Source organism: Rutilus rutilus, assembly GCF_951802725.1.
Source record: "Rutilus rutilus genome assembly, chromosome: 16".
NCBI classification, from domain to species: Eukaryota; Metazoa; Chordata; class Actinopteri; order Cypriniformes; family Leuciscidae; genus Rutilus; species Rutilus rutilus.
The window spans coordinates 11,905,383-11,918,859 of NC_140224.1; the positions used below are offsets into that span (position 1 = coordinate 11,905,383).

At 37.5% G+C, this 13,477-nt stretch overlaps 1 protein-coding gene across 2 annotated transcripts in view; it reads right to left on the minus strand.

Moving 5' to 3' along the window:
- adam11 (ADAM metallopeptidase domain 11) overlaps positions 1-12,888 on the minus strand; it is a 57,202-nt gene extending 44,314 nt beyond the window's left edge. For both annotated transcript variants that reach the window (XM_084434682.1, XM_084434681.1), the window contains exons 1-6: positions 12,562-12,888; positions 12,095-12,264; positions 6,178-6,254; positions 5,981-6,047; positions 4,611-4,693; positions 2,718-2,781 (exon numbers count right to left, since the gene is read on the minus strand). In XM_084434682.1, the coding sequence (XP_084290808.1) occupies positions 2,718-2,781; positions 4,611-4,693; positions 5,981-6,047; positions 6,178-6,254; positions 12,095-12,264; positions 12,562-12,622 (522 nt within the window). In that variant the 5' untranslated portion in view covers positions 12,623-12,888. The remainder of the gene's footprint in view (positions 1-2,717; positions 2,782-4,610; positions 4,694-5,980; positions 6,048-6,177; positions 6,255-12,094; positions 12,265-12,561) is intronic.
- Between the last annotated feature and the right edge of the window lie 589 nt (positions 12,889-13,477).

Here is a 13,477-nt window from a genome sequence, read left to right on the forward strand (position 1 = left end):
ACAGCAGCCTAATATTCCTGCAGTTGTCTTAATGTTAATAATAAATAAATGGTAATATTTTTGCTGGAATGTAAATTAGCTTTTTATAGCATTACCTTGTGGCCGATTTTCATCCAAATTTGGTACTTAATCTACATAGTATCTGCCAAATTTCATTAAAATCAGCCAATTCAGCCTGTTCAAACATATTTATATTTACATATTTATTAGCTGCTGAGTTAGAATGTAAGCACATCCCCAAACATATTTATGGTGTTGTTGTTGTTGTAGTTTGCCTTATGGGTGAAAGTTTACACAATGTTGCTTGTATCCTCATAATGTCCTTGTGTTTGATTTCCAAATTTAGGCAGATGCAGCATTTTTCACGTTTACCACATTGTTTTATCAGCATTCATTTTTTACATGGATTCTCAGAATCACAACTTACACGTCATAACCATTTTTGTGGCCTTTTGAGAAAAGTAGGCCACACCCTTATCTAGTCCTGCTGAAAAGTCATGTTGTAATTGAACTCACAATATTTGGTACATACTGTATATTTTGGTACCAAATTGTATTAAAATGTTGTTGATAAATGTGCTCATTTCTGGCTGAATTATTTCCTGCTGTTGGGTAACGTTTCCTCTCAGATGAAAGGCTCGCTGATGTACTGAGCTCTGCCACGTAAGGCTATTACACAACTATTCATTATTAATCTCCCATCTACCCAGACAGAGAGAGACACTTTACATGTGGCTTTGAATACTTTATGAAAATGACCCATTTAAGAGAAGTGAAAGAGGAGTGGAGAGAGAGTGAAAGAGAGATAAATAACAAATACAGATGAAAGGACCAAGAAAAACAGCAAAAAAAAAAGGTGAAATGAAAGAAGAGAGAATCGCTCAGACACATGCTATTTCAGTGCAACAAGAATTGCAATAGTAATTCTAAGTTAATTTATTTCACACAAATTAAGGATTCATCTTCATCTATGCTTAAAATAAGCTTGGTTACTTTTGAGGCTTCTCTAATTGTCTTGGAACAAACTCCTCCCACAGAAATGACATTACTGGAATAGAGTGCTGCAAGGATAATGTCTTTTTTTCTAGGCCAAAACTCATCATTTAGGACTTCCGGTTTCATCGTCCCAAAGTCATTGGGTTTTTGGAATGGATTTTTGCCTGAAAAAAGGTCTATGGTTCACAGAAGCTCAGGATATTTGCACATTTTATTCTACGACATAATACAGCAGTAATACTGCCTTGTGATTTGTTTTTAAGCTTTTACTTGTCTTGAAAAAAGCAGTTGCTAACAAGTGTCTACATAGGACTACAAAGGTTGGTAATTTGGACATATCGAACAGCTCCTCCCCCTTTTTAAAATAGGCAAAAACATTTTGTTTCTATCACAGCTTGGCCAGAGCCGTTGAGCTCGGTAAAGCCGCAGTTTCCTACAAATCTCTAAATCGAATCGCTTTAAAAGAAATAGCATTCTGTGCAGAATTCAAATGGGTCCGATACGTTTTCTGCACTGCACTGACCTGCATATGATCTGCTCTGTGCTATTGTGTCTCTGGACCGGAGCAGACTGTGTGTATGCACTACAGCGGTTAGTGTGACACTAACGTCAAACCAGAGTTCATTCACCCCAATGGAAAGCATATTTACACTGTCTGAATCGTTCCCTATCCCCTATATATTACACTGTGTGACCGATTTTCGCCGCAGCTTCAGCTTGTATTTATAATGTAGAGGGCGGGACACTTTAGATTCAAGAGATAACAGTAAGGTTAACATATTCATACTTAAAGCCAATTTTGAGGTAAACTCATCTACTCACTAGTCTGTTTTCACAGCCTCATTGTGTTTATAATCACACACTTTCAAACTATTCTTTGTGATGTTCAAGTCATGCAGCCGTGGTGTAGTTCATTTTTAGCCTTTTAACTTCTTGTTTAGGCTTCAAAATTCTAATAATCCAAAAGCCAATGGGAAAATCCTGAATCACTGCAGAGATCTATTCCTCCATCTTGAAAAGGTAGCCCTGCCTCAAATCCACCATTCAAACAGCATCAGAGCCGAAAGGACAAATGAAAATCGAATGAGGCTGTTTTAACCAAAATACAAACGTCACATTACTGCTCTTACACCCTCCACCTGCCGTGCCTGTTATGCTTCCATCGCAATGGCATGACTGTAAATGTATTTGAACTGAGAGATGAGTGGAATGATGTTCTCTGGTATTCGACTGCAGACCACAGATGCTGTCGACAGAGTTTAACCTGTAGTTAACCAGGAATCGTAGTCTATATTGAACTCATAAATAAGTTCTTATACTTTTAATGTCTAAATTAAAAACTACGAATCAATTACTTGACAGAAAAATCATCTCAAATAGGCATTCTTATTATTAAATCGAATTTCTTCATTCATTTTAAAGTGACAGATTACTATATGATAATGCAGCGCTGCTAATATCACGCATAAGCTGCTCTGTCTCATATTTTCTCACTCGACACCCTCCTTCTGCTCTTCACCTCCGTCCCACATACAGGCGTCTGCTGATTCACCTGTCAGTCAACGGCAGTAATGCACATTTCTGAGCATGTGGCTAAAATTCAGTGCTTCGCTGTCTCTTCTGTCTCTCATTGAGCAGGACTGTGTATCTATTTGTTTTTCCAGGCTGCAACATGCAGATGAGAAAGATGAGAGAGATGAATATTTCAGCTGCGTACTGACCTGATCGCTGCTGTTGTGCACGGGCTCGATGCTGTAGGAAAAGTTGCCATCTGAGAACATCCCTCTGTAGACACACCAACGTCACAAATGTGAGACACTCCAACGACAACAACCCCAATAAAGCCTAAAAATGACTCTTTCAATAAGAAGGATTTATTGGGTAACACTTTACAATAAGGTTTTTTTGCTAAAATTTTGCTAAAATTAGTTGATGAACTAACAATGAAAAATACTTTTAGTCATCTTCTCAGATAATGTTAATTTGAACATTTACTAATACATAATTAAAATCAATTAAAAGTAAGTTGTTGTAACGTCTGTGTTCTGTTATGATTATGTTCCTATTTGCCTGAGTTCCTAGTTCGTTTCCCTGGCTGTTAATGGTTTCCACACACCTGTTCTGTTTCTCTTTTATTACGTTTCCCATGTATTTAAGCCCTGAGTTTCCTTAGTTCTGTGTCCGGTATCGTCTATGTTATACGTGGTTGTGTTTAGGGTTTCTTCTACGATCTCCTGTGTGTGCATTTAATAAAAAACGTCATGCACTTCTCTACAACCCACCATGATAGATGTATCTGTTATATTGTTTAATGGACCGGAGTTAACATGAACTAACAATGAACAGGTGTGTTTTTATTAACTAACATTAACAAAGATGAATACATACTGTAAAAAATTGCTACATTTTTGCAAAGGACCTTATTGCAAAGTGTTACCATTTATTGTTATAAAACATATCTGCATACATACAGTACAGTACACTAAACTGTACATACAGTGTGTATAGCCATTTATACTATTAACTGCTGCTTGACTTATTTTGTTGCAAAATTCATTTATTTTAGATTAGATTAGATTCAACTTTATTGTCATTGCAGAGGACAAGCAAGAGAAAATGAAATGAAATGAAAATGTAACTATATTATCGCCCAGCTCTTTATTTAAAATTGGATATATAAGTATGCCCAACTTTATCCAGAAACATACAGTATACTAGTGTAGGGTGATATATACTATATAGCATATTTTAATGGTTTGATTGCTTGTATCATCGCAAAGTGTAAACTATATTATTGCCCAGCTCTAATCTGCTAAATGCAATTATAAGGCATGAAGATATTAAGATATTATAAACATCAACTTTGTGTAAAGCAGCTTTAAAACAATTTGTATTGTGAAAAGTGATATGAAAATGAATCTATCTTGACTTACTTTAGGCCATGTTTGGAAAACCATGCAATTACTGTTACATGTTTAAAAAACAGGTAAGTACTAAAAAGTTGCTACATGTTCAACAAAAACATTGTATTAACATGGGACATGTCCAAAAAACACAAGGTGTGTCCCAATTTGTGTACTTATGCACTATTCTATCATTTTTTTGTATAAATAGTGTATTGTAAAAAAAAAAAAAAAAAAAATCTTAAAATCCCAGGATGATGCACCTATTTAACCAAAAAAAAAAACAAGTGTGGAATAGTGCTTTGTATAAGTGCATAAGTGTACATTTTGATATTGATGTCACCAAAGTGTAAGTGTGAAAACAACAGTAAAAAATTATAGAAGCTTGTTTCCACCATGGAATAATACATTTAATTTTGGAAGTTTGCAATTGGAAGTTTATATATCACAGTTTATATATAAAAAAGCCAGAATTGTGAGTTATAAACTCGGAATTGTAAGAAATAAAGTCAGAATTGCTAGAAATAAAATCAGAACTGTGAGATATAAACTCCCAATTGTAAGGAAAGAAAGTCTGAATTGTGAGATTTTTTTTATAGCCCGTGTTGGAAACAAGCTTCCATAAAAAGCAGCTGAGGTAATGGAGTGTTTCTTTAAGGGTAATAAACACATTGATTGTATTGTTAAAATAGTTAAAGGTTTGCGTCTCACTGTAGGCCGTGACAGGTGGAGAGAGCTGCCCATGACCTCTGAACTCCTCTCACGTGACCGTGATAGTAACAGTGCTCTCCTCCCTGAAATCTCACACACATCAAACCATCACACATTGCACCGAAGTGAAATGATTACACAGTGAACGCTGAACAGCCCTCAAATATGACAGTAACCAAGGCAACATTCCCCCATTGAAATTCATCAGATCACTTTTCCTATGTCCATTAAACGCTTTTGGAATGAGCCCCACCCACCCCTCACTCAAGTCTCGATGATATTCTGGTCTATATGCCTCTATAGTGAAAATATTGCATCTAATCGCTTAGTAAAGTAACAGCACACCTCTACTCGACAAGACACAGGATTTGAAGAATCATTCATCATTTCCGCAGCCACACTCTCAATCAAATTTAAGAGCCGTGGGGTCTGTAAGCGGGCACCCACACACACTGAACGCGTGGGAGACGTTCATGGCAGTGGTGTGATTGGCGTATCCGAGGAATATTTGCAACTGTTGCTGGGATTTCATTTTACCAGTCTGGATGTAGTTTTCTGCACTGCAGTCCTGGTTCCTCTGTGTCTCTGCTGCAGTGTAGTTGCTTAATGACTTCAGCTTCTCCACTCAATGCTTCATTCTTCCTGCGTGTGTGTGTCTCTCTCTCTCTCTGACTCAGTTGGCCAAAGTGGACTAGAACTGTCTATAAGCAGTTGTCATGGCAACAGCGTTGCGATTGGTCAAACGCGGCTGACACTGAACAGGAGGGGCGGATGCTTTCCCAGGCTCCTTTGCCTTGCTGCATCAAAGTCAAGCACTAAGAAAGGGAGTGGGTATATTCCCAGACCCACAGATGATACCGCAGAAGTTTTCATTAAGAGTGCCAGTGAAATAGAAATATTAAGGAATCTGTTAATTACATGTCTCATATTACTCAAAAATCATTGTAATTCAATTACATTTAAATGTATACATTTATCAGAGACTTATCCAAAGCGACATACAAAAGAGGAGCAATAGCAATTTGTCAAGGAGCCAACAATATTCGTAATAAACAATGCCTGGTTTATTAGACAACTAGACTAGGAATCAAGCAAGAGAAGAGGAGAAATGCAGAGAAGACATAGAAGTGTTTTTTGTGTCTGTACAGTATGTGTGTGTGTAACAAAAACTGATAAAGCCATATTACCAAGGTATTATGGTACACAATCCTGGGTGTATTAGGGGTTAACTACCATTACAAACAGACACAAAGATATTCTTTGTAACAGGAGATCTAATATTAATAAACATGTTTGGTCATTGGATATTAATCCCTAACAAAATCAATATAAAGGGATACAAATAGAAAGAAAGTGATTGTTTTCCTTACCGGACTCTTAAAAGGTCGCCCATCCTTATCGAAGTGGCGTTCAACATAGTTAGATGACAAAAGATCGCTGTAGGTGCGCACACACACACACACACACACACACACACACACACACACACACACACCATCATCATCATCATCAATATAGAGAGGGAATGAGAACATATTAGTGTGCTAGTGTGGGATTTTGCACATACTGATTGAGCTCCAGGTCTAGAACAAACTGGATTCCAAAGGTCTTCACCAGGAATGAGATCTGAGCCAAATGAATGGGCTGAGAGAAAGAAAAACAGATACAGGCATGTTGGTTACATACTAAAGGAGCCATTCCTCATCAATTGGAGTTGACAGGACATCATCATAAAAAAAGTATGTAATAGGGTTGCCAAGTCTGTGAAACAAACTAGCCCAATGGCCAATCAAAAAAAAAGAAGAAAAGAAAAGTTCCAAACCTAGCCCAATAACCCTATCCCAAATATCAAAACTCAAAATATGCCACTCCATACATATACCTACATATATATTTTACAGTCACTGTTATGCATTATATGTAATTTCAACTAACTTATTAACTTGTTTTAAAGTATGCTGCTCCATAATTATGCTACCTTCTTTTGGACAAGTTGAAAGTCGGTACCGGATGTGTAGTTTTCAGCAAAGTCAATCCCAGAATGCATTTTAATGGGCTCAGTGGAAAAAAAAATGTAATCCAAGATGGCGAACAAGTCAAGAGAAACAGTGATTACTGGACTTTAATAATAATTATTTTATTTTTTTATCTAGTTTAAAATGTAATATTTTACCCAATTGTGTGCTATGTATCTTTATGCTTATCAGTTTTGATGCAAGTAAAAAAATGCTTGTATTCATCATTTGTTAGTCGCTTTAAACGCTTGAAATAAAAGCGTCTTTTAAATGAATAAATGTAAAAATGGAAATGGAAACTCTGTCCCACTTAAGTATCTTCAACTACTATGTACTAACATTTAAATTAATAATTTTATACAATGCAGTTGTGCATGGCTACACGCATTTTTACATTTGTACCTCATTTAAAAATACCTGCATCTAATTACAGATTACATATACACAATTACATATAATTACACCGTTGACCCTTCTCTTACTCCTTAACCCTCTCTTTTAACCCATGGGTTTCAAACTCAGTTCCTGGAGGTCTAAAGTCCAACAGTGTTAAGTTCCAACCCTGCCCCAACACACATACCTGGAGTTTTCAAATAAGCATGAAGGACTTTATTAGCTGGATCAGGTGAATTTAAACTCTGCAGGTATGTGGCCCTCTAGGAACTGAGTTTGAAACCCCTGCTTTAACCTAACCATACCACCAAACCTGTCCCAAATCCTATTCGTATCCCACCTCAATAGCAGCAAAAGAGTTGCAATACAACATTAACACAAGTACATTGTACCTAACAATTTTTTTTTTCAATTTTAAAAGTACATAGTAACCTAGTTAAGGACACTCATTTGGAATAATATAGAGCTGTGTATAGTGTTCCAAATCAGCAACTTTTTAGGATTAAATTCAGTTCAGATGCTTCATAAGAGTTTAGCGATTTGCAGCGAGTCTCCGATTTCTATAGTGACAGAGATCATTCTGCTGGTGTGTGATGCAGCCCCGTGATACAACTGGATACTACAGCAAAACAAGAATGCCTCCTAGAAACCAACAGTGTATACACTCGGCGACCTCCAGCAAGTTAACCGGCTTTCAACCAACAAATCTTTCTTCAAATCTTTTAAATGCTCTCCCTCTGAAACAGTTTTTCTGTTTCAAACAGATATCATAAACCCCTTCCACTCCAAATACTAGTCCTATAGAGAACACATTTCACCAGCCAATCAAATTCCTGATTAAAAATCAAGTCCATCCCTACATTTAGACTTTTTTGCCTTTATGAGAATGAGAAAGGTCAATGGAGATTTGGTGTCACGGGACAGATTCAGACAGAAGTCATCGGGTCCAGCGCCTGAAGGACGGTCACGTAGGGTTGGCGTGTGCTCTGCACCAGTGTCAGGTGAGACAGCTCAAGGTTATGAGGATATAAAATGGCCTTTGACAGACAGGTGGTATATATTGCACCCATGGTTACAGGAGACGAAACGGTGTGGGTGTGAAATGTGATCACCTTGCAATACTTGCAGTCGAAGGCATGAAAACGAATACCTATCTGAATGCAAGAAAGCGGGGAGTGCATCCACACTCATTTATTTTACTAAATAAATCATTCAAAAACTTAAGTCTCATGCACACTGTACACAAGGTCAGATCAAATACAGCCAGGGAAGGTGAAACAAAACCATATGTTAAAGCAAATAAATGCTCAGGACCCCATTGTAAAGTGATAGCACAGCTATTTGGGCACAAAATATTGATTTGTGTTTTATATATTTTATTAGCTCACTTCCAATAAACTTTTTGCTTCCACAGAGAACAAATATTCACAGCAAGTTCCTAGCAGTTCCCTTTGATAAATAAGTTTTAAAAAATGTTTTGCTAAATTATCAATGGTACAAACTCATTGCTTTTTGTCAAAATTAGCTATTTATTCATTTGTTTTTGCGAGCAAGTGGTTGGCCACATCTCTCCAAAATTTTTAAAAAGATGAATTTGTCAATATAAGACCACTGAAGAGTTTTAGCATTTAACAAGATATTTATTATTTAACTATACGTGAAAATGCCCTTTGCTTGGGAGATTGAGTGGCTAAACACAGTAGCATGAGCACAGAAACATGGCGTTTTCTTTGGATATTCTGTAGAGAACTGTTTTCACACGCTTCCAAACACAGAGATAAGGTGCTTGTACAGAGCTGATGGTTTAAATCCATTCTTCGCTGTATATAATACACAGGATCCATGAAGTTGAAATTTTGCTTGGTTTATAATTAAAATATATAAATATAGCTGCAAGCAACAATTAATGGGGTTCAGGTGCTTTAAGCACATGCAAAAAAAAATGTATTATGTTTTATTTAGCAAGCCTGTAACCACCTAGATCATAGATGGAAAAGCCCAAATTTACTGAGGAAATATACAGTTAACTATAAATATAAAATTTAAATATACTTATATATAAATTAATATTACTTTTTAACAGTTATCGAGGTTGAGCCAAAAACCTAGTTTCTAGTTCACGGAAGGTGATGTGAGGATTTTGAAATATTTTCCAATATTTAACGAACGATTCGATTGACAGTGGTGGTCCTAGAGGCACAGTTGCTCAGAATAAGGAGTTCTACCATATGGTATGAATGTTGTGGGCATGTGCAAAAAAATCTTGTGATATACAAAATGCGAAGGTGCCCCCGGTGGCCGATTTCTTTCTAATTTCTCATAGGCCTCTAGGGCCTCAAACAGGCCCAGCGAGTTTCGTACCGAACAGCCTCCATTAAGGCCTCCGACCTAGGGCTAGTTCGCAAAAGTTTTTTCGAAACTTTTTTCGAAAAATCTAAAATACACAAAAATGTGGTGTTCAAATCTAAGGTATGTGTTTTGTTTGTCTTGAGCCTGCAACAAAGAGTTTAGGAGTTATGAGCCATTACATAAATTTGATCGCTGTAGCACTAACATCAGGCCGATTGGGACGAGCTTTGGTGACGTTGTAGACAGGGGGGGTACTATCATCCCTCAAAGTTTCAAGTCTCTGCGACTTACGGTTTTGTTTGCCCAATCACTTTTAGGGAAGAATGCTGATCCTTGAAAATGCTAACAATTACAATAGTGTTTCAGCGCTACGTGCTTGAACCCCTAATTAAATCATTTAAACAAGGATTTGAACCCGGGTCCTGTTGCATACTAAATTTGCATAGTAAGTCTGTAATAGATGCATTATACCAATAATCAATAATATCAGCAATATTAAATCAGTAATATCAGTACAAACAACAGCAAAAATCATAACAGCAATAATCAATAACATAAAAAATATATATATGAATCTCCCTCAATCATGAATCAACCTCCAAAAATCAAGATGGCTGCACCAGAACCACTTATCAGTTCAAAAATGATGAATCTGAAATCTAATCATTATGCAAAATGCTACGAGGCAAGAGGTTTATGGTGATTTTAGTGGTTTCACAGAAAATGTTATCCAAACAGCAAAAATAAACTTAAGGAACATCTTTACCCCTAAAAGGTTCATAGTAGTAGGTTATATATTACTACTCTAGGGTACTAATGTGAACCTTTTAGGGGCTTTATGTATAGAGTTGTCCCTTTAAGGGTACAATACAGTATTTCTTTGAATGCTGAAAGGTTCGAATAAAAAGGTTAAATCTTAGTTTCAGTCCTCTAATTTGATTGGGCAGGCAGCATGTACTGATATGACCAGTCCAACAGCACTGGGACTTCACACTGTTTCACTGTTTGTATCACTGCATTTTATTCTGTTTGTGTCATTCTGGACCAGAGTATGTGAGTGAGGAGCAGGAAATCGAGAATGAGGAGCCGAGCTGCAAAACCATGGTAGAACTCTTCAAACAATCGTTGGTAAGTGGTCTAATCAATAAAATGGGTTTATTAAAGTTTAAACAAGTCTGCCGTCAGCATTCAGTGTCATGTTTTTGGTGGTTGCCTCTTTTGTACTGTTTTGTATGATCCATAAGATGATGCTCTGCCTTCTTTTAAAACTATTTTTTGTCGGTGGATGAAAAAAACTGCATGTAATGTACTGATATTAACACGATTGCTTTATATGATGAACAGATTTAATTTAGGCTCTTATTCACATATAACCATTGATTGACTCACAAACATAGAAGACAACAAATATGGTAAACGGAAGCTCCAAACATGCTTGCTTGACGCCTAACAAGAACCAATATGGTTTGTTTTCACGTGTCAAGCAAGTACTGTTGAGCTTCCTTCAGAAGACTACTTGATTCACATGGATTATGTTAAGAGTGTTTTTTATAAATGTTTTGAATCTGCAAAGGTTTGGTTACGTGATTTTAATATGGGGACAGAAATCTCTCAGGCTTCATTAAATTATCTTCATTTGTGTTTCAAAGAGAAGGTAAATGATAAAAATGTTGGGTGATCTAACCCTTCATTATTCAGTCACACAGATTCTGTCTATACCTGCACTGAGACAGGCCCGTTTACTATTCCCCCAGCTGTTTACATTCCACTCTCCTCTACAGCAAGAAGTCAATATTACATTAAAGTATACATTTACAAGTATAACCTTTAATGTGCACTTTACCTCTCTGAAAAGGGCTTGATGCCAATTCTCTCTCTGCTCTACAGGCTTCATAACAGATGGAGTTTCCTATGAATGTTTTTATTTTATTTTATTTTTTATCAAGGCCATAAGTGCATTTTCATGATATTGGGAGTCAAATTCATTGATTTAGGGATCAATCGCTTAAAAAAACAACACATATCAGTCAATCATTAATATGAGTATTAGAGATTAGATGCCATGGTATTTGGAAGATTCTGAGATTTTTGTACATCTTTGGATTGCATCTGGTGCAGCAGGCCCAGATGGAGAGATGAGCAAAGAGCTGAGAATACTACTCTGTTATTGGCAGCCAGACATAATCAAATTGAGCAAGATATTTCATTGACACGCACACACAAAAGCCACAAAAGCCTGGGTCAAATGACCAGAACAATAGAACTTTTCTATCACCAGAGCCAGAGGCCAAGAAAGTGTATATATTCGTAAAAGTAAAAAAAAATATCACATGGTTACAGATTGATGGCATCGCCAACATGGTAAACGTACTAGCCTACATTACATCGCAACTTTTTATGCCGGCAAAAAAATATACTATATTATTCACACTCGAGAAGTTCTTCATCAAAAGCTGGACACTCAGATGATGCGCAAATTAGGACGGGGCAGGTGGATGGAAGGGAGGGGATGAAAAATAAGAGGGTTCGGTGAAATGAGCCAAATAAGTCATTTCAGAAACAAGTTTTATTAGGCTATATTTTGGTTAAAGTTTAGGAAGAAATTAGATGTCTGGTTTTCACTGGAATAACGAGCCACGTGGACCGTAAACAATGCGACAACATGAGCATTAAGAACGTAAATGGGGTCGGTTTTTATTTTTTATGTATCGGTGGAGAGTTACTTACATGCGCTCCATCAGCATCACTCTTTACTAGGGTACCCAAGTGCCAGTGCGGCAGCTCCTCCTCCGCGTCAGTTCGCTGCAGCAGGCGCTGAGGCTTCGTGCGCTCCTCCGCAAACGCGTTCTGCTCGCGTCCCCGTTCCGCTCCGTCCCGTTTGATGCTGCTGCCCCAGCCTTTTAATATAGGACACATTCATAAAAAAAATCTGCACGACAACCGTCAAAGCAATGATTCGATGTATTAGTAATTCTAATGCGTTTACAGCCACTACACTTTATCTAGCCTGCGGCATCATTTGCGTATTCTGACGCGACACTGAAAATACACAGCCATGCCCGTGATAGAAAACGGGGCCATCCGTGAAATGAAGAATTCGTTGCACCTGTTGGGGCGCATTATACATAAATAGCTACACCGATGGAGCATACTAATATCACGAATCCGCTCCCAACGCGGCGTCCGTCGCTCACCTGTCACGGCGAGTCGCGCGGTAACCGCAGCCCACAGGAGGAGGCAGCGCGTCGCCAACATGATCACATACTCCTGCGGCTTCAACCGGAGCGAAAAGATTCGAAACGCGACATTTACCGCCTCATCCCGTTCTGCACAACAAGTCACGAAGACGTTAAGGGCATCCGTGGAAAACAAGACGACGCTGACGGGAAAGAGTTTAGAAAGTGTCCGTGATGTCCGCTTTTGTCGGTCAGAGATTGCGGGCGGAATTCATGTTGGGATTGAAACGCTCCTTCTGCGGGACTCCCATCCGCACCTCCTCCCACTCTCCTCTCCTCCCCTTCACTTCACACCGCACTCACATGCAACATCAGATTCCACTTAACAAATATTATGTTAAAAAATATAAAATATTACAATGCAAAATAAACATAAAACTCAACAATAAACGCATCACATATATAATTATATAAAACGAAATATTTTATTGTTATATACACTGTGTATACATACACATATACATATATATAGATAGCATATAGGCCTATATTACAGTTCTGTCAAGTGCAAGTTCGATGTGTGAGTGAGAGATCACGTCATCTGAGAGATAAAAGCATATCAAATATTCTCGTCCTCAGCAATATCTCTCATGCCTGAGGACTAAATCGATCTGTACTAACCCTTAGTTACTTTAAAAACCGTTCCCATCTCCAACACTCTAAATCATTCATAGACTATATAGTGAACAGCACATGGCACACTATTTAGGGAACATAGGAAAGACAGATCTGATGGGAAAGGAATTTGCCATTGTAGAATACACATTTTTATCTACTATGGCTGAATGGAACAATTGCATGCTGCTAACTGCACAATACACTGCATGTTGCTGAATACTTTTTTTTTATTAAATAAAAATTATGTATGGACGAC